Here is a 26,853-nt window from a genome sequence, read left to right as displayed (position 1 = left end):
GAAGCAGCTGCCTTTGTGTTTACGTGGACGGGAATTTATCTTCATGCTATTGCAACAATCACAAATGCTATATTTCTTTGCAATGCTACCAATATAACATGCGTTTCATTCAGGCTGCTACTGGAGATTTACAACATTCAGTTCACAAGATATACACACAACTGGCTAACACAACAAGCCACACTACCAAGAAGCAAATCTTACAGTATCCTAGGCATAGGCAACAATCAAAAGCAGTTTGTTGCACACCAGCACATTATTCACATGCTAAGTTATCTCCATTTTATTGCTGTGATGAATATACCATCATACATTTTAATTTTTAATATTACGTCACACAGAAATAAACATTTACAAACTTCTCTGATTTGTATATTAAATATCACAGCCTCTTTGGAAATGAGCCACTTAAAGTTTCCTTCTCACTACAATGGAGTTATGAGGAACACAGTATATTTCTGAAGTAACAGTCAGCAAGTCATAGAAGACATCACAGTTAGTGCAGTACAACCGGTATTTCATAGCCCATAGTTATTGGCCATGGCTACCAGTGCCCATAACAGTGCTGCAGCCACGAGTACAGCAGCAGATAAATTAGCATACATTCTTTTCCTGAGCCCAGTAGAGGTGTTCAGCCTCCACAGGTGTCACTCAAAGTTCATTCCTGTGATTATTCGTGGCTCAGAACACAGGAGATTCCTTTTAACAGTCCATCAGTTATGTTGTTGTTGTTGTTGTTGTTTGGTGAGCTTCAGCACACAACTTAAGCAGTAAACCTGCCCAAGAACAAGGATTGAACACGCAGCAGCTTGTGTAGCTGCCGTTGTCTTCCTGGGCTCAGGTGTAGTACTTGCAACCGGTGGAGTCGATGAGGCAAGAGTCTGTGCATCGGAGCTGCCCAAAGGACCTGAATAACACAGACACTGTCATTTACCGTACACATTTGAATATACGTATGTATGCATTATTACAGTGTGGCGCCTAAGGGGCAATCCGTCAAGAAGGGTTCATCTGTATGTATGTATCTATGTATGTACAATATGTATGTACAATATGTATGTATGTAATAATAATTTGGTCCCCTTTAGTTGTTTTAGGGTGTTTGTCACTGCACATTTATTTGCACATACAGTACATTCAGTATGTCCTCTGCAACGTTCTGTCTCTCTTGAGACAACTTGTTGAGTTTTAGCATTATAATAAAATTTAATTTAATTGAAATAGAATTGCATTTGATGTAACACAGCTCACTATAAGAAGCAGTGGGGAAGTGGCACTTAATACGGTACCCAAGCACCAGTTGGTTAAAGGGATATTACACTTTCAAAAAAACTTTTAGGTCTAATCAGGCTTGTATGAACACCCTGAACAGTTTTTAATTTGCTTCATTCAGTATTTAGATATTTGATGTAAATGTTACCAGCTCCAACACGCCCAGGCCCTCTCCACATACACACCCATTGTAACTTCAAACTCCATTTTAACCATGATAGATTCATTAAAAACACACATTATTTTTTCTGGTGACTCATAATACCCTCCTAATACGTGAGCAGACCGTATTTTTTCAATAACTTTTTTCATTTATTTTCAATAAAATATTATTGTATTTAATGTTTTCCATTTTCCCAAAGAATTATTAAAAATAAAAGAAAAAGGTTATTGAAAAAACACGGTCTGCTCACGTATTAGGAGGGTATTATGAGTCACCAGAAAAAATAATGTGTGTTTTTAATGAATCTATCATGGTTAAAATGGAGTTTGAAGTTACAATGGGTGTGTATGTGGAGAGGGCCTGGGCGTGTTGGAGCTGGTAACATTTACATCAAATATCTAAATACTGAATGAAGCAAATTAAAAACTGTTCAGGGTGTTCATACAAGCCTGATTAGACCTAAAAGTTTGTTTGAAAGTGTAATATCCCTTTAAGTATCTTGCTCAGGGACACTTTGACACACTGGGTGTGCCAGGGGGCAAATTGTCAACCTTCTGATTACCAGACAGCTACACCGCTATAGTGATAAACACCATATTTTTTGTGCAGGTTGCCATTCGGCCAAGGAAGTCAATACCCAAATATTTTTTCGGGTAAAAAAAGAAACCTGTTTTTTTTTGTTTATGTGTATGAATAGTGAATACACATGCTTATGTTTGTGTACGACATGTGTATGTTGGCATTGTGTGAGAGACTGCACGCACCCAGGTAGATATGATTTGCAGGTCTGGTATCCAAAGTCCTTGCCATCGCACTCTTCCATGCCGGCGTGCCTATAGCCATCTCCACAGAACGCCCATTTACAGTCTGGAGGGATAGAGGGAAGGAGATAGAGAGACCAGGGATGAGAGAGTAAAAAATACATTACTAATTGCCTTGGCACTCCTGTATCTTACGTTGGTGCCAATGCAGCACTTTTTCCCCTCATTTAATTGAGTTGAGAGGTAGAGTGTGAGACAGGTTGACACAAGAGGGCAAGATTAATGAAGATGTGGTCAGGGTCTTGCTGTGCTTAGTCACAATCTCTGTAGAAATATGATAGGTCAGCAGTAGGCTTGGGTGGTATCTCTTTCTTTTATACCATATACTGTACATTCCTGACATTTACAGTTTATATAAAGTATACGGCAGGGGTCCTCAAAGGCAGACCGCGGTCCATGACTGGACTGCGGCGCGCCTCTGTTCGGACCCTGGAGAAATTATAGTTCTAAAAAAATAAATAAAAAAAAGGTTTTATTATCATGCGCTCTGAATGTGTGGACAGAATGTGTGTGTGTGTGTGTGTGTGTGTGTGTGTGTGTTTGTTTGCGTGTGTGTGTGTGTGTGTGTGAGAGACAGACAGACACACACACACACACACACACACACACACACACACACACACACACACACACACACACACACACAGTCCGTCAAGCGAGCTCCTTTGAAAACGGCTAATCTCACAAGCTCACATTATGATTTAGACACGATGAGCGGCACCCAGCTAGCTAGCTGCAACTAGTTATAAATCAGTGGGTCTCATTCGCGCACAACATCAATGTGAATACGTTTGCAGGATTGTAATCTTCTCTCCAGAGAGTCTGTCACAACGTGCCGCGGCCGCTTCTCTCTTTCTGCATGGATATGCAGCGAGCCATGCAGTCTCCGACATGCGACACCTTGTTTTCAGATCGATATTCACGTTGCGAGTCTTGCGACACAAGCATAAATCATTCAAAGATTATCCCAGTTTGTTCAAAGAAAACACCAGAGCAACAAACACTAGCGCAAACATCTAACATTTTTCGTAAAATAAATATCTCTGCTCCACTTTGATTTACTACATTCTGTTCTCCCTTCTACGGGTTGCTGCTCTTCAGTCAAGTGAGTCAACCTGTGGGTCGAGACCCCCCAGAGAGGTCCCCAAATGATTTTAGAGGAGTCCCCAGACCAGATGACAGTCAAGTCATAATTTAAGGACTTAAGACCTTTTTAATAAAGAAAGAAACAAAAAAAGACCATTACTGCCTCAACAGTTATCAACAAACTACTAAAAACAAACATTAGCCACAATCTAACATATAATTTTCCGAATGTCTGTCTGTCTGTCTGTCTGTCTGTCTGAGTGTCTGTCTGTCTGAAACCGCGTTTCTCCTCAGTGGCTGGAGCAATTGATCTGAAATCGCATCACCATCAGCATATGAACACACCTGACATAACTGTGAAGCCCGTTTGTCACTTTCACAAATCGTATGCTGTATAATTGCATTTTTATGGTGTATCTATATCTATTTAGCCTACAGTACCTTTTGTGACCACACATGTTAAGGGAGGGGCGCTGCTGTTCAGGCCATGCACAATCACACACAAACCCACACACACACACACACACACGGGGGGGGGGGGGGGGGGAGTGTGTGTGTGGGCAGGCGGGCGGGGGGGGGGGGGGGTGGTTCTGGCCCTGTTACAGATGTTGTCCAAAATCATGCAGATCGGTACACAGTATCTCTGTAGCCGTTAAATGGAACGGGTATTTCTTACATTGATGCTCCTACATATTAGCATGCAAGCACCAGTTAAAGTTACTTTCCATCCCTCATATACTGTGTGCACAGTGCACATCCCATAATCCACACACTGCACATCATTTCGGAGCTCATATCTTTGAACGGGTAAGGGCTAGTGTAAAATAATTTAAGAAAGGGATCCCTAATTATGTAAGATGTACAATTTTACGATTATGAGGGCAAGTGGCCATGACCTGAGGGCAAGTAGAACATGACCTGTACTTGCCCGACGGGCAAGTGCCTCTGAGACCTGGCCTGATTTATACTGCAGCCAAATCCAGCCTGAATCAGATCTGTGTCACATCCAGATTGGAATCTGATTGGTTTCATATGACCATGTGACCATTTAAACCAATCAGATTCCCTTCTGGATGTGAGACAGATCTGATTCAAGCTGGATTTGGCTGCTGTGTAAATCAGGCCTTAGTGTCAACCCCTGGTTGGTATTTTGTATTCTGTTCCTACTACGGTAACTACTGCCTGCTATATAAGATTGGCCGACATAATAAAAAACAAAACAAAACAATATTTGTGGACCTTCAAGATTTGTATTTGAGGACCCCTGGTATATACGGTATATGGCTGTCATGTTGACAGCTTCTCCAGTTGTTCATGAGCTCTCTCCTGTGGCCTTCCCCCTTACCCATTTGGCCTGAGTTCTCCCCTACTAACCTCCATGATTGCCATGAGTGAATTCACCTGTGGTTGCCAGCTGAGTCTGGTCTGTCTGACAAGCCTAAAGACAATAACTTGTGTGCAAGTTTGTGTCAGTCAAGTTGTAGTTGTACAGTATCTTACGCCAAAGTGAAGATTTCATCAAGTGCTGTTCAAGTCTCCTAAGTTCCTTGTTTGGAGCTGAGTTACTGCCCCTGACAATGATGTTTGTGTTCAAAACAAAACAAAAAACTGAAATGCTGACCTGCTGCTGAAGTCATTGTAGTATGTGCAGTATGGCATTGTCTAGCCTACAATGATGTGTCTAAAAATGATGTGCCAATTCTGCAGGGCATCTAATGACATTGACATGTCAAGTAGGAGCAGGGGTGTAGTTGTCCCGATTTAAAATGAAGCAAACACAGAACTGAAAGTTCCTATGATTGGCCACTAGTTGCACTGTTCTGGCACCAGAAGCAAATTCATTTCCCCCGAACTTTTACATTTGATTTTCTTACCTTAAAGTTATACCATGTAACTTTTTTTATAAAACAAATCTTAAAATGGTCCTAGCTGTTAAATCGCTAAAGTTTTAGAACCCCCACTCCGTTATTTTCAGCTTCTAAAGCCTTCTCTTTATATATTTTCTATGATCCCTGCCCGGGACCGGTTTTCGCGGAAAAATTCGCGTCTTCACACTACCGGCCAATCACAGCGAGGGTTATACACTGCCGGCCAATCACAGCGCAGAACATACACTGCCGGGCTCTCTGGTGGGTTTAGGAAACACGCCTTCAGGAAGTACACTGCAGTGTTTACACTGGAGGAGTCTAGCATGTAACTCCCCAACCGCTGCTCGTAGAAGGACACGGGAGACCTCATTGAAAGCGTCTCGGCGAGGCGAGGCGGACGCGGTGGTCTGACGGCCCGGTCCGCGAGCGAAAAACGGACGAAAAAAGCAAACGCGACCGCGGTTTGCTATACTGCTACAGACCACCAGTTGAGCAACTTACACAGTATAGCTTTAATAAACACTGTCATGAATACTTTATGGTTCCTGTCGCTAGTTTAAAACCTCGTTTCAATCACCATGATATGCGTTTTGTGAAAATATGGTCCAATTTATGTTATATTTAATATTATAACAGGGTATGCTGTACCCTCCGGCTTGTGATCATAGGCTTGTGATGATTCTTCTTCGCGTGCTTTATTTTCGGCAAGCTCAAGACAATGTCCCATGTATCCCTGCGGTTGCACGTGACCGTTGGCAGCCGATAGCATTCGAGATGGTACCATTTTACCAATGAACGTTGATTTCTACAATGATGGCGGCATTCATGCAACGGCCAAAAAAAGCTTCATTTGCGCAGCATAGAAACCAATGGCTTTCCACTGTCCATATTTTTTTTTACAGTCTATGAGTGGGAGGTGTATGCGTGCGTGCATGATGTGGAACTCACTGAGACAAGTATCTGTAACAATCTTGTTGCCGTCATCGCACTCTTCTCCATGCTGGGCCTGGACCTTCCCGTCCCCACACACACCCACTCTCTCTGGAACCTTCTCTGTGGACTGGAATGGCTGGAATGGCTACGTTAACAGAAGACAAGCAGTGATTTACTGGATATCTTGTGGTTTGATGACTGGGGTGATTACAGTGGTGCTAGAATTACAATCAATTTTATTGTTCTTATAAGGAATTTGACATTGTCAGTTACTCTCTAGTTTCAGCACAGGAACCAGAAATATAGAAAAATAAATCTAGACAACAGAATGTGATGACTGTTAGTATGCAGTATGTATTTATGTAATCTATTCATATTTCACTGAATACTGAATAGTAATATTGCACCGAATACGACATTGAATACAACACTAAATTAAGTATGATTATTCGGTTGTTAATTGCGACCAAAGGTCGCAGTTTAGTATGTGAAACGGCACATGCTGACTCCGTCTGGACATGTACACTTTTTTACGGTCTATGGGTTTGCCGCTCTGACATCACACTCTGGCTTCACTGTGATGTCACACTAACAGAATCCTTTTTATGCCCATATATGGAGTTCCCTGATGTCATCAATATTAAGCCCATATCTAACAGGACTTCATATGGGAATGCCCATATATGGAGGCCACATCGGTCACACCACACTAACAGAATCCATATATGGCCAAGACAGATGGCCAAGACAGCCCATATCTGTGAGGCTGGTTCTACAGACAGGGATCTCCATGTATGGGCATAAAAGGGTATGATGTCAGATGTCATAGACATCATAGTACTTTCACATAACGAATAACCGAGTAAGCATGTTTGGCTCTCCCAGTATATCGCTATATACAGTACATGGATCTCCATATATGGGTAACTGGTCCGATATACTGTACATCAGCAAGATGGCCAAGAAATGGCGCAACCTCGCCCTTTAAGGCGAGATTGTTTGATGCGCTGAGGCGTCTTACTAGTGTGTGTTTGGTTCATAATATAATAATAATACATAATGAACTTTTCAGACTGTACATAAAGCCCAAAATACTTCACATTAAGAACAGAGAACATAAAAACTGTTTAAAGCTGTACCACCACAGATAATAAAGCACAATACAGTTAATTGTTTGGGTTTGATGTGGTCTGTAGTACAGTAGTTCCAGTACCTGTATGGGCTTCCATCCATCTTTATCTTTGAAGTAAAGGGACCGCTGGTCCTTTCTGAATGCAATGGCATTGTCTGTGTGTAGCTGGTCCAATTCCTCCTCACTGTTCACCACAAATATCTACAGACACACACACACACACACACACACACACACACACACACACACACACACACACACACACACACACACACACACACACACACACAAAAACACTTTTATATACCATAGGTTCACATATGATATGCAAAAGTAAGATATTAACAGAAGCAATTGCTGGTGCAAAAATCTTAAAACTCCCGTGTCATGACCAATCTATGGACAATACCTAGAGTGTCAAATATAAACACAAACTTCTACATTAATATCCAAGCTAGGATGTATATATCACATGCCTTATTCTCATGGGCAGAGGAGGGGGGTGATAGAAGGAACAAGCGAGTGATAAGCTTGCTTGTCGATAGCAAAGATAATTTATTTAATCAAAGTGTTGATGAAATGTTATTTTGGTTGTCAACAGTATCCAACCTCGGGCCATGACGAATGCCCTGTTCAAAACGTTTTGAGTGGATCAGGTTTGTATTCTGGGTGAATGTAAATAAGAAATATAAGTTTGATTAATCAAATAATATCTCAAGACCAAAATCTGATCCACTCGGATGGGAATTAAAGGTTTTGAACTCTTGGGCCCTGTGATAATCAACAGTATACTATACAGTATATACATACAAACATACCAGTAATAGTAAGATGATCAGTTAGTAGGCAGCTAATTACCATGTCCAGCACTGATTAATGTACTGTATATATGTTGTTGCAGTCGGATAGAAACCATGTCCAAAACCATTACTTTTCAGAAAATAGAAGAAAAAGATATTATGTTCCCATGGATCCAATGTACTGTATTTAGATAATAGAAGTTTGTGTTAATACAATATTTCAATATTTACAAAACTCATAGACACACAACTTTCATTTTCAAAATAGTTAAAAGAAATAGCAAAAACAGACGATCTACAAGCTCGCAAATGTGAGCTATTTTTGCTACTTTTGCACAACACACAAGTAGTAGTAGGGCATTAATTTAAGAAACAAATCATAAAAATGTAAATAAGGAGGTACAAGGCTTCAGCCTGACAGCAACAACGTGTTAGTGTAAGTGTATAATGTTTAGTGCTTGGTGTAGATGAGGTCTTGTCTTACTGCAGGCACTTTGTTGTTGTTGCCCCGCTGAGTGATGCTTCCATAAGGGGCGTTACCCGCCCCAGGAATGAACTCACAGTCGCAGCGTCCAGGGGGTCCCGACGTACCCTTCTCTCCCTTCTCCCCAACCAGGTAGAGACCTGTGGGGCACACAGCACAACCATACTGTAATGTTAGATGTTATCGGGAGGATCGCCCCCGATCTAGACGTTGTCCCCCTGATACTCGGGAAGGTCGTTAAATGCCCGATTATCAGCTAGTGTAAGGCCAGCTTAAAGGAGTAATTCACCCCCAAAATGACTTTTTTTCTATTGATTAGTCACGCCATGGAGAGTAGAGTTCAATAATATTTTTTGTTTTTGTCACATTCCTAAGACAAAAATTTGATTCGAGTAAATTTACCCCCATTGATTCTGGATGGGGACCCATTTCGAAACGGGTCCCCATCTGGAACAAATGGGGGTACATTTATTGTTATCACATTTTTGTCTTAGGAATGCGACAAAAAACTAAAAATATTATTGAACTCTAGTCTCCATGGCGTGACTAATCAATAGAAAAAAGTCATTTTGGGGGTGAACTACTCCTTTAAACTGGCAATAGCTTGTAGTCACCGGATTGTATCCTGTGTCTTTGGCTTTTGGTGGTCAAGGCTGCTGAAATGGCCTTCCACTAGGGGATTTTAGGATCTTATAAGTCTTGTTACAGTTTGGGCTAGGGTTTGCACTGCAGCTGCATGCGTGTGTGTGTGTGTGTGTGTGTGTGTGTGTGTGTGTGTGTGTGTGTGTGTGTGTGTGTGTGTGTGTGTGTGTGTGTGTGTGTGTGTGTGTATGTTACCTGAGGCAGGTTGACCAGGGGGCCCAGGGTGGCCGGTGGGCCCTGGTTGTCCAGTGGGACCCATGGCCCCTGGGGATCCGGTGTGGCCTTTTGTGCCCTGTACAACGAGACAACATACACACACACACACACACACACACACACACACACACACACACACACACACACACACACACACACACACGCACACACACAGAGAAGGCGACCTATGGTACTGCCAATTGCGCATATCTGGGATACTCTAGTAGGGTGTGTTTGTGTGTGAAATGTGTGCGTGTGTGTATTCTTAGAGGATCTAAGACCCTGGGAGAGCCCTCTCCTCCTGTGATGGTCTATAGATAGTGCAGGAAGTCAAAAGGCTGTGTGACTGAATTAGCCTGCTTGGCAGTCTGTTCTTTCAGTAGTTGTTTAGTGGTCAGTTTGGGGCTAATTGATGCCAGTGGGTGAAAGAGGGCCATGCCAGGATCAGTGTGAAATGTGAAAACATCTCATGTTAACAGGGCGTAGGAAGGTGGGGGAAAAGTGGTACTGCATTACTCATAGGGGGCCCAACGTGAATCCTTGTCCCAGGGCCAAGAATTTGGTGCTACACCCCTCGCACCCACACACATGATTATTCACCTGTTTTCCCCTTTTTCCCGGTCGTCCAGTTGGCCCTCTCTTTCCCGAGACTCCTGGCTCTCCCTTTGGTCCCATCTCACCCTGGGAGAGGATGAGAAACAGAGAGAAGAGAATCCCTCATTAACTAATCAATATCAATTACATTGAATGACATGATTTATGATTTACACTACATTACACACAGATAGTGCTGGTTTTAGAGATCATTGAAAACTAAATTACATGAATTAACGACACCTACCTTCTGTCCAAGCATCCCAGGAAGACCAATGGAACCCTGAATAAAGGAGACAGAGAGAGAGAGAGAGAGAGAGAGAGAGTGAGAGAGAGAGAGAGAGAGAGAGAGAGAGAGAGAGAGAGAGAGAGACAGACACCGTAGTTACTTGAGTCTACTTCTAACACAATCCAGGAGTTCTCTAATGAACTTTCACAACTTTTACAAAAAAACACTTGTTAACTCTACAAACCTTATCCCCCTTTGGTCCCGGTAGTCCGAGGTCACCCCGCCCTCCCTTTCAAGAATGAAGAGTGGAAAGGGATTGAAAGGTCAAACAAAGGTTAAAAACAAGTGATGATATTATGACTTAACACCCTGTACTACCAAAGACTTACTTTATCTCCTTTGTAGCCGGTCAAACCCTGATAATGACAATAAAACAAAATATGTAATTCGAACAATCATTATAACAGTGAGGTACTGTATATTGAGGACATGGCATATGAATGTATGTACAGTACTGTAGTGACTGTTTAGACTTGTACGTGCGCGTGTGTTTTATACAATAACCTTTGTCCCTGGTGGTCCTCTCAACCCAGGTAATCCCATAAGTCCTGGGTCTCCTTTATCTCCCTGAATAAAGTAAATACATGTCATTAAATTAAAGGGCAAGTTCACCTCTGGGACAACCAGATCTTATTTTATTGTTGTTTGGGATAAGATCAACACAATCCTGAGTTATTCTTTGTGTTCAATCTGTGTTTTGAGATATTTTAGTATTTCAGCATGAATGATGATGCATTTTGCATCATATGATGCATCATGCTGCATCATATGATGCAAAATGCATCATCATCATTCATGCTGAAATACTAAAATATCTCAAATATCTCACTAGTAATACCCCACATGCCCATATCCCCCCCCCCCCCCCTTCCTGTGTCTGTGTATTAGCATCGCTTTTTTGGTAGAAATACTGACATTTCAAAAGCTTAAAAGCTAAAATGACTGCTTCCTGTCCTAACCACTTTCAACCTGGGTTCTACAATCAATCAATCTACAATCTCACAACGTGACCTGACATAGCTCATCGTGAGCTTGCAGATTTGCTATTTTAGTATAGAGGACCAAAGTGTATTTTTTGGAGCTGTGTGAAACACAGGCTCCCTATACGTGGCTGTGTGGGTCTGTGTGTCTGTCTGTCTGTGTGTGTGTGTGTCTGTATGTAGCCTGAACTTCCTAAACTTCGGCACGCTACTAGTCCCACAGTTTTGCCACCACACACTCGCGCCATATGTCAAATCGACCGGCTTACTCGGGAATCGTGGGCTAGTAACTTGCTAAGAGAAAGGTTCAATAGTTTAATTGATATTAATTTATTAGTGAATTAATTTTCCCCATTGACTTATAATGGGAATCGCAAAAACTCACATTCAATTATTTGTCTCTCGCAAACCATAGGGGCTAGAGTTTCAAGACTTGGAGAGGAGGTTCATAATGATTTCAAGGATTAAATAAAAAATAATTGTGTCATTTGGCCGCATGGTGGCGCCATAACACCCCACTTTACGTTTTGGCCTGTAACTCTTGAACCGTAGGTCGAAAAATAAAAATATTTTTTCCCTGGATTCCTTGGGTCATGACGCATCTCCCCATATAGGCCACGCCCATTTGCGCCATGATAGATTTTCCGCCATCTTGAATTTTCTCCAAAACACCCTTTTTCCTCCTTTTCCTACATATTTTCTTCAAATGTCACAAAAATCGGTACACATGATCCACACACACACACACACACACACACACACACACACACACACACACACACACACACACACACACACACAGCTCCACTTCACACGGGTGTGATTTTTTTTTAAATAAACAGGATTTATGTATATATATACAGGTACTGTATATATTTCTTTATAAATGAATAAAAACTCACTTTGGGTCCATCTGGTCCAGGCCATCCCGGCAGGCCTTGTTTCCCTGGGAGACCTGGTGCTCCGGTGCGACCCTACAGCAGCACAGTAGCCAATGAGAAGCCACGCAATTTACCACAACACAGCATGTGATGTTACCATCCACTGTGCTGTTAAATGTTGGCATGAGCATCTACAGATAACCTTGTTTAGATGTCAGTGGTGGATGGTGACTCTGAGTCTGAGCACCATGTTGGTAGAGTGTTATTACACCAACCTCTAATCAACGTCAATATCGCTTCATGTAATACAATGTCTAATCACAGTCAATTGTACCTCCAGTAATACATTATCTAATCAATGTCAATATCACCTAATCAACATGAATATGTCCTCCCGTAATACAATGTCAAATACATGTCATTGTCATCTCCTGTCTATTATAAAACTGATAGTTCCGGCTCTTCTGGCCCTTGAATATAGTTGGCTTAGCTTCCTTCGAAGCCATGTAGTATAACACACACCTGCTTTACAACACACAACTGTGACCGCATGTGTCAGTATTAATGGAGTGTTTCCCGTTCAGGACCTTCTGTGCAACTTCCTTGTTTGTTAGAGTGGACTCAGTCAGGGACTACTTTCTTGTAGAAATGTTTCTGGCAGTGAAATTGTTATTAAAAACGTAATTTTGCCATATTTGGCAACTGTTTTATAAAATCAATAAGCCATGTGAGGCTGTGGTTTTCAGTGATTTTATCAAATCTAAGGGGGCACTCCTCTCAACGTCAGGCCAAACAGCGCCACATAGCTGTTCTAAAATCACATGGCCTGTTGGAGCTTATTGTTTTAATCAACATCAACATCACATCCTTTAAGATTAAATAGGGCTAAGGAAGACTTAGGCCACTAAGTACAGGTGTTACTCCAGCATCCCCACCCGCTTTAATGAGTAGGTCCAAATACGCTGCACAATAACCACCAACCGCACAGTCAGCCTCCTAGATACACGTGCAGAAGTAGCATGGATCCTGCCATTCCATGCTCTCATTTAGCTGCCTGTCAAAGAAAGCAGCGGCCTCCAGAGCCAGCGGACCCTTGCTGCTCTGTAGAGAGTGATTTATCACAGGGAGAGCTGAAGCACTTAGGAAGATTAGAGTGGTGCAGTGCTGGACCAACCATATCAGCAAGGCTGCATTGTAACATAGGGAGGGCTAATGGATCTAGGCCAAAGGAGAGGGGTGTGGGGGGGAGTGAGAAGAGAAAGGAAGCATAACGTCGTTGTCGGGTGGAAAACTTGTATGTCCAAAACCGTTCTTTTGTATTTATCGTTTAAAAAATGAACTAGACTAGTGAAAACAGCCGATCTACAAGCACACAACCGCGAGGCGTTGTGTGCTTGTAGATCTGCTGTTTTCACAACTTTTGTGCGACGGCCTTGTATGATGAAGCAGGGCTTTGCTTTGACCATAAGAGAGGAATAGGAGGAGGGCGGGACGAGATGGTAACTGATTTATACTTAGTTGCGAACCGGTGTTGCGCGCCGAAAATTGCCGATCTGCAAGCTCACAACGCATCGCAGCGTGCCGCATCGTGAGCTTGCAGATTGGCTATTTTCAACAGCACGACAGTGGACGCACAGAGACGTACAAAGTAGAGGATGGTAGAGAGGACCAACAGATGAGAAGTGGAGAGGAGAGCGAAGATGAGAAAGAAGATGAAGGAAGATGAGGAGGGTATAATAAAAGAGCATAATCCTGAGTGATATGAATTTAACTTTGTAAGGGTCACTTCTTACACTTTCAGAGGTTAATTAACACATCAGGATGTAGCGGTAAGAGACGATTTGCCTCAATTGCAATGTAACAGCTCTGAGAACACACAGCTATATTTTCGTCCATGCCTTACCCCTTATCCCTAAACTTCTTTGCCTTTTTTTACTATCTTGAAAAACATTTTAAAATACATCAAATAGCTTGTAGATCAGCTGTTTTTCAAAATAGTTTGAAAAAATTGCAAAAACATTTAGGGATAAGGCAAAAATATATCCCATAATTTCTATTCCCTTTCGATTGTATTTTTTTAGTTTTTTTTATTGTATTGTTCCACTTTTGCTTTGGCAATGTTAACGTATGTTTTTTCATGCCAATAAAGTCCTTTGAATTGAATTGAATAAGAGGAAGAGGAGTGAGAGAGGAGAATGGTGCACTGATGGTCAAGGATGGCTAGCAAGACTTTAGTAGTGTGAAATGTTTTGCAGATGAAGTGTTCATCACATCAACAACAATCAGAACACATCTGAAAGGCAAGGGGTGGTAGAGCAAGGGAGATAGAGAGGAAAGAGAGAGAGGGGGGGGGGCAGAACGACAGTCAGTGAATGGTGGATGGAGGAGGGTAGAGAGAAGATAGTCCGGGTCCCATTAAAATGAAGGGCAGTCTAAATGGATGCGAGGGAACAAGTGAGGATGAAAAGGGATGAGCAGAGGAGCGAGAAAGGGAAGAGTAGCTCACCTTTAACCCTGGACGTCCAATTTCTCCCTAGACGGAGGACAAACGAGGAGAGAGGAGACACCCGCTCATTAGAGCCAAGACAGACAAGGACACAAACATAATTTATTTTCTGATGGCATGGAGGCGTATTGCAAGATAGAGGCCCACAAATACACACACTCACGCACAGAGATAGAGAGAGAGAAGACAGAGAGAGATGTACGCACACAGACATAGCTTCATAAACACACACAGACACAAACCTTCTCCCCTTTCGGTCCTCTTATGCCAGGCAATCCGCTCTGACCCTGAAAAATGAAACCCAATTTATACGCAGCTCACATATCCCCACTGAGCAGTGAGCACTCAGCTTTTATAGACAGATCAATGCTAAACAGTTTCATTTTTTTTCATTTATAGATACACTTAACAATATCCCTACCTGCCGTCCATAGATGCTAATAATACACTGATTACATAATCCGATTACTGTAGGGTCAAATAAAATCAATAAGATAGGATCATTTCACTATCCACAGCAAGGACACATTAAAAAACTCAAAAAGTAAAAGAAACAATTCTCAAATATATCTCAAATCTAAATCTCAGACACTTTGTCTTTTTACATTGTGTGCATTGGTGCATGCCTTGAGTATGATAAGCAAATCAAACCAAATTGATTGTATCAGTCCATATGCCAAAACTGTTCTTTCCTCCTGAGGTGGGGTCTTACCTCTGGACCCTCGGGTCCGGCAGGACCTGGTGGTCCAGGAGAACAGCCTGGTGTCACCGGCGGTGTGTGCGTCTGCTCCTCCACCACTTCTACCACAATGCCAGGTTCCAGCAGGCTGTATTCACCCTTTAACCAGACAGCGTACAACATCCAATCAATAGCTCCATAGCACAGAATAGGGCCACAGTTCAGGCAGGCCAAGGTTCAGAATTGGTTACAAATACAAAACTATACACACAGTTATGTTGGACCTAAATGAAATGGGTCTATTAAGCATGTTCAGCTATGACCGACATTTAACGGGTGTCAAGTGTCCCTATTCTGGGGGCGAACATTCGCCCCCCGGCAACATTCGCCCCCCGGCAAAACAAATCTCTTAACAGAAAATAGCCGATGTGAGCTTGTAGATTGCCTATTTTCAGCGAAGAGATTTGTTGTAGACTAGAGGGGAAAGGGCACTCGCTTAGTAGAGCCCTGGGGGACCCCGGTCAATGAATAGTTTAAGACAAGTGGTTAACAAGTGCTGGTGTAGAGCCTTACAATGTCTTGCCTTTGTGTGTGTGTGTGTGTGTGTGTGTGTGTGTGTGTGTGTGTGTGTGTGTGTGTGTGTGTGTGTGTGTGTGTGTGTGTGTGTGTGTGTGAGTGCGTGCGTGCGTGCGTGTGTGTGTGCGCGCATGCGCCTACCGCATCCCCGCGGTTCCACAGCTGCGGCGGTGGAGGGAACAGTGGAGGTGGAAGAGGAGACATGAGACAACAGGGCTCAAACCTCAGAGGATCATCTTCCATCCCGAGAGCTGCCAGACAGACCCATCATAACACGCATCACTTTAATCTGCCATCATCCAAAGATGAAAGGTATGTGTGTGCGTGCGTGCGTGCGTGCGTGCGTGCGCGTGCGTGCATGTGTGTGTGTGTGTGGGTGTGCGTGTGTGTTATGTGATTCGCAATCACGCACGCACGCACGCACGCACGCACGCACACACACACACACACACACACACACACATACACACACACACACACACACACACACACACACACACACACACACACACACACACACACACACGCACACACACACATTTCAATGTCTTTATTTGAGTCCACATTTATAAAATACAGAAGGGGTACAAATATTTTTCAGTTGCTTCCGATGTCCCACATGCTTGAAACAACATGTGTCTCAGTGCTTGAATACAAACAAGTCCAGACTGTACAGAATCAACACATCCATATGAGCTTATTCACAGTCAACATTGGTCATACACTTCAGTCTGTCATATTACGGTACCAACACCGGATAAATAATTATGGGTATAGCACCTTCTCCTCCAAATAGACTGACTGCCTATAATGGAGGGGATTGAGCAATATGTTGCAAGCTGCTTTGTCTCGAGTCACCAGACTTTCCAGCTCGGAGGAAAGCCTGGTATTCGTTTTGAATGGGCTGTGTGATCTGGTCTAGACATGGCCTAAACCGGCAACATGCAGAAGAAGCGGCGTCGCTTTGTTTTGGTCTCCTGTTTGTTTTGGTCTCCTGTTTGTTTCCCCAATCCCTATCTAAATGCTCAAGAAATGTAGTCTTGCCAGTTGCTGCCAGTTAGTTGGACTAAAAGATGGACATACCAAACAAACTATTGGATAGGCCCTAAAATTATGCCCTTGAGCGCGGGGAATTGTTTTGGGTTCAAACTGTTTCGGGGTTGATCTTTCCAGCTAAAGTGTAATCCTTCTGAGGACTTCAACATGACGTAGGCTGTTTCCGCTCTGAAAATGGTACTGATCCCAGGTTAGCTTTGCCTTACACTTGGACAACCACAATATCCTCAGGCCCCTGACCACCAGCCTGTAGACATGGCCCAAGCTGCCAAAACAACTAGAACTGCACTCTGTCGAGGTGCCAACTTGTGCCAGCAGAACACGCCATGCGGTGTGCTCTGCTGGCCTCATTGACTGTTAATTAAGACATTATTATCAGGAACCAAACTCTGCTGACATCATCAATGGCATCACAAGGAATGCTGGTCCCTCATTGGCTGTTAATGATGACGTTGCCAGAGATGCTGGTCCCTCTTCAACAAGAGGAGACACAGACACATACCCAGCCGATTACAGTGCTTAGTTGCAAGCTCTGCTTGCGCAAGTAATGACAACTGCACTCTGTTGAGGTGCCAACTTGCGACTTGTGCACCATGTATGGCCTACTTGTGTGCCAGCAGAGCGCGCCATAAGGTGTGCTCACCACTGGCATTACCACTGGCGATGCCAGTGACATCAGTGCATCACCACTGGCATCACCAGGAATGCTGGTCCCTCATTGGCTGTTAGTGATGACGTTGCCAGAAATGCTGGTCCCTGATTGGACTACGGGCTTAAACACACACGGCTACCTACCTACCTACATACCTACCTACATACTCAGCTGAACGCAGTACTTGGCACAAGTATAAATGAGCTAACACTTATAGCCTAGGCCCTAGATGTATAATGGCTTGTCTAATGGTTGGTAGTTAACTTGTTTAGTAAGGAAAGCTTCCAGTAAACTTGAATGGCAAAATGCACAGCCAACTTCCACTAGGAAAACCTCTCGGCTGTTCTGGTGTATTTGCCGTTATATTTGCAAATACATGAGGGTTATTGAATTTCACACACACACACACACACACACACACACACACACACACACACACACACACACACACACACACACACAAACACACACACACTTCACCCTGCAGGCATAGATACAGCAGTACAAGTACAGTCTTCTATGTGTAAAGAAAGTGCTATGCTGTGGTCCTAATTTCTGTCGTGATTTAGCATTTTGGAGTCTATAAATACAAATGAATGAAATGTAACTGAACTTACCCAAGCGAGCAGCAAGGATGGTGTCCATGACAGACGGGTGGGAGAAGGCCCATGCGGACCACAGGAGCATGTGGAGGGTCACTGCGGTCTGAAGCTGCTTCATTCTGCCACTGCTCACACACACACACACACATACACACACACACACACACAGTACAGTAGCTGTCAGTCACTCAACCTGTTCACTCTCGCCCTGTTGCTGCTGCATGTGCAGCATGCAGTCACTGGCCGGTGGGTGGGTGGGTGTCCTCTTTCCTTATGCCCTACAGCCTACAGTAGAGCGAGGAACGCCTCTGTCTCTCATCTCCTTATGCGACTGTCTTGTCTGTTGTCTGTGCCTCTCTCTCTCTATCTCCCTCTCTCCTCCCTCCCAGGACAATATAAACTTGCTGGAGCTCCACGCACGCGCACGCACGCACGCACACACGCGCACACACACACACACACACACACACAGCAGAGCAGATGCGACGCATCCACCGCTGTAATTACAGCCGCGCACGCACCACCACACCCCCCTCCTCTCAGCTGTGCCCTGTACCAGAATTAGAAGGGGGGTTATTTGCCAGGAGTCAAAACATGATAGTAGCCTAGCCGTGTACAGTAACCGCTTCATCAACAATACCTACAGGATTAATTGATTAATCATTATTGCCTACTACACGGGATATTGGTCGTGTTTGGGGGTTAATATCGCTCGTCTAGCCTAACGAATTCAACATTATCCTCATTATTTAATTGTCATTTAATGGATTGGGCATGGAGGGAAAGCACTTAAACCAGAACAAACTAAAACAAACCTGTCCATTTGCAGTGCTGCGTGCCAGTCCCGTGTATCAACCACGTGTACAAAGATGCTGCGGTACCCAGGCTCAATAATATAATAGACCCTCAGCTCAGACCTGTAGGCTACAATTTCTTATATTCCCTTGGTAATTCAAACCTTTTGCTCAAAATAGCCTGCCTTATCCAAAGCAGATTTAGCACTATTGTCAAGGGAAAATAAAGCCCATGGGTTTTTAGCCTGCCTTACCTTTGACTTCTCCCGCCGCCGTCTGCACACGCTGTGCTGTGGTCTCTCTCTCTCTTCTCTGCCCGGGCAACTGCGGATCCCGTGTGTGTCTCCTTAATCAATACGATCCGTTTATCGACCGCTGTATTGATCTTCCCGGCTCAATAACGTCACTGTTGCAGAGCCTAGGTCCTTTCCACTGTGCCCAAGAGAACATAACATTAACAATCTTTTTATACAATGTGTCTGGCTAAGTGAATATTATTTGTATTATAATATTATTTTGTAAGGAGAACCGAGAGTCGACGTTGGTCATTGCATGTATCATCAGAACATGATATTCCTTCCAAGTTGCTCGTGTTTTATGTTTTGTATAATGCCGCCCTCTACTGGCTATGTTAGTCCATGCACGGTGAAGTTGTCTTACCTTCTCATGTCCCCTATAGTCTGCCTGCTCTGGAGTCTGGGTAGGCCTACAGGTGAAAACAAACATTTTGACCAGTTCTACCCCAAAATAATGCCCATGCCGTTTCACCCCAAAACCCAGTACCAGTTAAGTGGCCACCCAGTTCTCTAGAAAATAGGCCCTATGGTTACCCCTTGATTGATTTATTATTTGTAAACAACAACACCTTCTTATTCCCATATGAGATACAATAATCCATCACACAGAAATAAGACAGGAGAGTGATCAGAGTGAGAATGGAATGTTTACTATGGAGAGAGAGTATTCAAGACATAGGTACAACAGAATAATCAATGGTTCGTGCTCTCTCTGACATATTATGTTTTGACATGAGTATAAGTATGGTCATTTCATCAGTCAGTGGATGACGTTTCAACAGTTAATAGGATATGTTTCTTGTCCACACATCACAAGACTAAGAGTCCACAGGGTTCCTGGGGGGAGAGGTGTCCTTGCTGGTGTCTAGATGACACCAAATGTTCCAGGCCGAGCCTTAGAATACCAAAACAATTCTCATTGTTTTCGGAACAGGCTCCATGGCAGTAGATAAGGTCTGATTTCTACCAGACGGAGACCTTGTGGGTACTGTAGTGTACATGACCTTATATGACACAGTCACTGTGCCATCAATATGTATTGATAAAAAGATGATATGAACCATAACAAAATACCTATCACCCCTAGCTCCTCCTCCGGTCCATAGCGTTAGAACTCCTCTAACCCTATGGACCAGAGCTAGGTTACCCCCATTCTTTGGAAGTCATGGCTGCAGGTTCTGCTCTCCCCATGGTTACATCGCCGACATCATCATCATATTCTCATCACTATGACGTCATCATCGTCTCATCAGTATTTAAACCCTGGTTTCTCATCAACTCATTGCCAGGGTTTAATACTGCCTTTCATTGTTTGCCTGTTCACTTGGATCCTTGTGCATTGTGCTCCTGTGCTCTTACAAGTTCTGAGCAAGCTCAACTTTCGAGAGAAACCGGATACCTCATCTCTAACCCCAAAGCAAGCTGGCTGGAGAAGAAATGGTCTTCATGTTCACTGTGTGTTATATACTTGCTCTATTGCTTATGGTAGCCCTAATCTTCTTTGCTTTTTGGCATAGTGTATGCTTCCATGAGCTGAAGATTGACCACAGGAATCCTATAGATCATTGTAAGACGTTAAATCCACTTGTGCTCCCAGAGTACCTCACCCATGTCTTCTTCTGTGTGATGTTTTTCTGTGCTAAAGAGTGGCTCACCCTCAGCTTCAACATGCCTCTGCTTGCGTACCACCTCTGGAGTTATATAAGCAGGCCAGTGATGAGTGGTCCAGGACTGTATGACCCTACAACCATCACAAAGGCAGACATCCTTGCATACTATCAAAAGGAGGGCTGGTGCAAACTGTCTTTCTACATTTTGACATTCTTCTATCTCCACGTGAGGCTTTATGTGTTCTGATGAGCCCATAGAACTCTGCAGCCCGGTATAGACCTACCCCCGAGTACGAATAACACCATGGTAAAGAATACAAATATCCACTTCCACTCCTCTGCTCAGCTTTTGTGGCACCATGGCATGGAGGTCAAGAAAAGCTGAGCAAGTCCAATGGCATCCTCCAGGACATGTTTGTCTATTTAGAGAACTAGATGTTCAGGCTGCTACACTGCCTTCACATCTCGATTTACAGCATTTCAAGTGGTCTCCAATCCATGTGATTTAACATATACATACAGTACCGTAATAACCGTATGTCATCTAATAAAAGATGGTTCAGGCCATTCACATAGATTTTCAGTCTGCAAAGCAGCCTTAAAATCCAGTAGCACAGATCAGAGCATTATGCCATGGATGTCACCTTTGTTTTTCACTTGGATTCCAAATTGGACTAGACTTTGGACTAGAGAGCCAAATTAGTTGGTTGAAAACTTGCCCAAATATGGAGTCATACATGATGTCATTATTAGATGACGAGCGTCATAGTCTGGCCACACCGAGATCTATGTAAAGCCAAGCTGTTATTGGATTCAGTCTTGTTGATGCGTCAATGACTGTTTTCAATGTCTCAATCAAACTGTCTTCAAATGTTATTTTCAGATGATGAAAGTGTCTTCTGTTCACATTAAAGATCCTTACACCATCATTTAGGTGTTAAGTGAAGAACTTAGTATGTCTAATGGTTTCAGACATGTCTATAGACGAATTTGCAATGAAATATGTTAGTGGAATAGCTAGGAGCTGTCCTAGGGACAGGCCCGCAAGCAGGAAGCAAGGAAATGATCATAAAGGGGTCTGAGTTCCTGTTATTCTGGCATTGAAATGAGTTGGCAACAAGAAATAAAAAGAATATATACTAGTAAGACGCCTCAGGGCGACATGCGCCAATTCTTGGCCATCTGGCCAGTGATGTACCTGTTACCCATATGGAGATATGCATGATAGTCAACAATGTTATGTCAAAACTTGCCCATATATGGGCATTACCAAATATGGGCATTCCCAGATATGTCTTTAATATTGATGACATTGGGACAGGGATCTCCATATATGGGCATAAAACGTATGTTAATTAGTAAAGCCAAGCAGGGCCTTGGCGAGTTAGGGCCTGGGTTTGATGCCTGGGGATCTACATATATGGGTATAAGGGGGTACCCTAACGGGAGAGTGTTTTCTGCTGGTGTTTCAGTCCGAGTGTATCAAAGGGTGCGTTTAAACTAATTAGGGTCCTGCTTAACCTTCCCAATCAGACTCACCTCACCGCTACTCACCAGTTAAGAGTGGGGTGGCTCAGAGTAGATGACAGAGTACAGCAACTTGCAATGGGACTGGTGTACAAGATACACTACACCACTATGATACCCAAGTACCTGTCAAAATACTTTATAAACGTTAAGGATGTCCATAATTACAACACCAGAGGCAGTGCCACAGATCACGTTCAACCCAGAGTCAACTCAAAGAAAGGGTCGAACTCGTTCTTCTGCTATACCACAAAAATGTGGAATGCCTTACCGAAGGCCATAAAGGAGTGTGGATCACTAGCATCCTTTAAAATTGCCCTAAAAAACCACTTACAGGCAGCAGCCGTTCACAACTGGTAAAAGCCTAGCCCAACCCTACCCTCCCTGCCCCTTCCTTGTATATACTGTACATACTGATTGTTTAGACTTACTGTTACCTGCCCCTTCCTTGTATATATTGTATATACTGTACTTACTGATTGTATAGACCTGCTGTTTTCTTTTTCTTTCTTTTTTTCTTTACATGTCTACTGCATAGTACTGTGTTCTATTTGTCTGTCATTCAACGTTATATGAGATACTTAAATGGTTTCCTGTTGAAATAAGCTTAGTCTTTTCATGGATCTCCTTTTAGTAGACCTTGTACCAGTGAACTGTACCGTCATGAATCTGTACATTTTCCTATGCAAACTTCTAATAAAGCCTTCAATCAATCAATCAATCAATATACCTAAACTCAACCCTAACCTTAACCTCAGTAAAACTATGCCTAAACCTAACCCTAACCCCATTTCCGAACGCACCCTTTGATACACTCGGACTGAAACACCAGCAGAAAACACTCTCCCGTACCCTAACAGGGCATCATCTGGGAATGCCCATACTGTATATGGATTTTATTTCATCCTTTATTAATATATATATATCCATATACATATATGGACTTAATATTAACGTTTTCGGGGAAGGTAGGGTGTAAATCAGAGTAAAGCAGGCTCTTGGGCCAGTTACGGCCTGGGATTGATGACATCAGAAATCTCCATATATGGGCATAAAACAGATTTTGTTTCTGGGAATGCCAATATATATATTTTTATTTTATTTTATCCTTTATTAATAATAATATGTATCCATATGCATACAATATATGTTATGCCCATACATGTAGATCCCTATCTGAACCAGCCACACAGATATGGGCCTTGGTTTGGCCATCTGGCCAGTGATATATATCAATGGGACATCAGGGATCTTCATATCTGGGCATAAAAGAGATTCTGGGGAATACCCATATATGGACTTGTGACAAGGGAACCAACCAATAGACTGTAAAAATGTGTACTGACAGACTGACTGACTGACTGACTGACTGACTGACACAGAGACAAGCTGCGACATTTCTCATGGTATTTGCGACCTTCGCAACAACACACGTGCATATCACCTTGTATGGGCCGTTCTGTCTGTGACATCAGCTGTGGTGATGTCGGTTTCTGAGTACTTTCTATGACGTGTGACGTTAGTCTTGTACAACAGACATAGGGACAGACACACAAAACCAGATGTAGGAGAGGTTAGCACCGCTCAAAAACATGTTTCTGATCAGCCCAGCAGTTTGCGAGATTAGCTTCTGACAAACACAAAGATTGACCAGTAAGACTCCCTAATCAGGAGATAAGCGACCGTCACTTTGCACACACAAGGAGTGTGCATGTGTAAAGTTTGACATGGATATTGGCAACAGTGGCGGAGATATGAGTAGGGCAAAAGTGTGACGTGGCGTGACGTGACAGACAGACAGACTGACGGATTGATAGACTAACGGACAGCCGGTGGAGGTTTTGATAGTAACTGCGACCGTCAGGTCGCAGTTACTATCAAAGCAATCAATGCTATGTAATGCAATACTTTATTTAACAAAGCTATATATAATGCAATACTTTATTTAACAAAGCTATATTTTAGATATGATTAAGATTTTTAGATAGGATTCGGGAACTGTTGCATGTTGTCCACAAGCTACTACAGTGAGATTTACTTTCTCCTGGTTCTGTCTAAATGAAGCAGTTGATAGGTGGTTTCCTTTCACTTCAGCTCTTATCAAGATAATGGTATAAAGTTAATGGTAGTAACAAAGCATCAAATCCATTGCACTCACCACTCTCAGGTCTGAAAATAGAATTTTATTAGGCTAAATGTAAAAACATACAGGTTGAAATAGTTCTACAGGTTGCTAATCTAATGGAGTATGGACACATACGTACACACAACACAGCACCTACACAGAACACATATCGGTAGCTACTAGCTACTAACAATCTACTGACTGGGGGTAGACCAAAGTTGATTATATTAAAACCAGATATATACATTTCAATTAATTTTTTATGACCCACTTTCATCAAGTAGCTTCAGCATTATTGTACACATTTTTTATTTTGAAACTTAATGTAAACAAAATGGTTATCAAAAAACATCAGCATTATCAGGAGTGGGAGGATCCATCAGGGTTCATATAGTCTCAACAAGGGCTGCACAATATATCAAAAATGTATCATCACAATATCAACATGTACAATATTAACAGGTTTCATTCATTTAAACAATCAGGTATGTCTTTGTTTAGATTAGAAAAAAAGATGAAAGCGGAGCAGTGAGAAACTATTGCTAAGTTGGTGGTATATATTCATTGATCATCAGCAGCCACTGTATAGTGCAATCCTTTTAGTAAAACCATGTTGTTGGCATGGAAATATAATCCATCTCTTGGATTGGAGTGTGTGCATATGGAGGAGTAGGCTATTAATAGTGTAGTATGTTAGCAGCACACCTAAGGCAGAAAGACTGGTTTCACTGACTCTATAGTAATTGTTTACTTACTAGTCATATTGCATGTTTTCCTAATATCGTGCAGCCATGGTCTCAACCACATGTACTACATGACTGACCTTACTGACATCTGTCCGTATCCCACACGTAAGAATTGTTCATTTATCATAAACTCTCAAAGTATAAAACAAAGGAAGTTAAGCGATTTCAGACCTATGCATAATGCGTCTCTTAGCACTTGAACCTTAGAGAATATTAGCTCCAGTGTCAGCCGTTAGTAGTTACTAGATCATGCCACCTAACCAATACAGTCTGTGCTGTGGCAAATACAAATGTTTAAGTTATTGACATACTAAAAGTGTACATGATGGTAAGACTGCCGTGAGATTAATTTGCAAGAGTACTTTCTACATCTACTCTCAACCCACTGTGGGACCTACAAATGACTCTTTGGAGCCATTTAAAGCCATAAAAAGGACCTCCCGGTTTCAACCGAGAGCTGATCATGGAGCCAATATTCTTGTGGATCCAAGTACAAAAGATGCATAATGTGTAAGAGGCTATATAGGTCTAAAATTGCTATACATTAGATATTAGATACAGTACAATAACTGCAATAAAAAAGATCAATAGACATTCATGCCATCCATCCAGTGAAAGTAAAAGTTGTGAAAGTAAAAGCGCATTAAGTAAAGTATTGTACAGACTAGAGTCAGACAACACAATGTTCCCCAATAGAAAATGTATGTCTTACAAAACTATTTTTGGTCACAACCTACTGAGTGAGAATCAAAAAACGTACAACATACAGTACACTAACCGTTAGCAGTCCATAGCATAGCAGTCTTATACAGCACCAGTCTATAATGTATAGTAGCAGTTGTTTTAGCAGTCTAAAGTCATGCAGCAGTTAGCTATAGCTAGTCAGTTTTGTAAGAGCACATCTGCAGCATTTTATAAGGCCTGCCCTGAACTATGTGGAAAATATCCAAGCACTAAAGTGACTCCAAACAATCCTAATTAAAAACAGCCCACAAAGAACAGAAAAAGCACAGCAGCAAAACAGAAGAGCACAAAGGCACACAAGTATGTTTTTTACGTAAAGCATTGACTAATTGACAGGTACCCACATATAAATCATGACAAAAAATAAATAAGACTAACGTCTTGAACCACTGTGTTACCGGTATGTCCCAAATGTATGATGCCTCAAGTTGATAGCTTTGTCCATGTCTATTGGTGCAAGTGTGTGTGTGTGTGTGTGTGTGTGTGTGTGTGTGTGTGTGTGTGTGTGTGTTTGTGTGTGTATGTGTGTGTGTGTGTGTGTGTGTGTGTGTGTGTGTGTGTGTGTGTGTGTGTGTGTGTGTGTGTGTGTGTGTGTGTGTGTGTGTGTGTGTGTGTGGCTCTGAGAGCATTTACTGTATGCTCTGTCGCAAAACAGTGTTGTGCGCAAGAAATTGCTGGCCTACAAGCTCACATCGCGTTGCATCCATGATAAGCTGTGAGCTTGTAGGTCGGCTATTATTGGCATGCGACAGCATTGTATGACTAAGTATGAATCAGGC

General features: G+C 42.6%; 1 protein-coding gene across 1 annotated transcript; it reads right to left on the bottom strand.

The window, feature by feature from the left end:
* Positions 1-152: 152 nt before the first annotated feature.
* Positions 153-18,350, bottom strand: LOC308293101 (uncharacterized protein; the record flags this gene model as incomplete). The annotated part of the gene is made up of 17 exons (XM_080735531.1): positions 153-907; positions 2,200-2,302; positions 6,159-6,288; positions 7,357-7,476; positions 8,560-8,699; positions 9,397-9,493; positions 10,018-10,098; positions 10,259-10,294; positions 10,485-10,529; positions 10,630-10,656; positions 10,805-10,867; positions 12,183-12,254; positions 14,668-14,694; positions 14,910-14,954; positions 15,380-15,505; positions 16,064-16,173; positions 18,248-18,350. The coding sequence occupies 17 exons, from the start codon at positions 18,348-18,350 to the stop codon at positions 838-840; spliced, it is 1,395 nt and encodes a 464-aa protein (XP_080591657.1). The 3' UTR covers positions 153-837.
* Positions 18,351-26,853: the final 8,503 nt, after the last annotated feature.

This window comes from Nannobrachium achirus (genome assembly GCF_963921795.1).
Source record: "Nannobrachium achirus genome assembly, chromosome: 10".
Classification (NCBI taxonomy): Eukaryota; Metazoa; Chordata; class Actinopteri; order Myctophiformes; family Myctophidae; genus Nannobrachium; species Nannobrachium achirus.
Note: the sequence above shows the minus strand (reverse complement) of the source record. Positions and strands in the feature narration are given on the sequence as shown.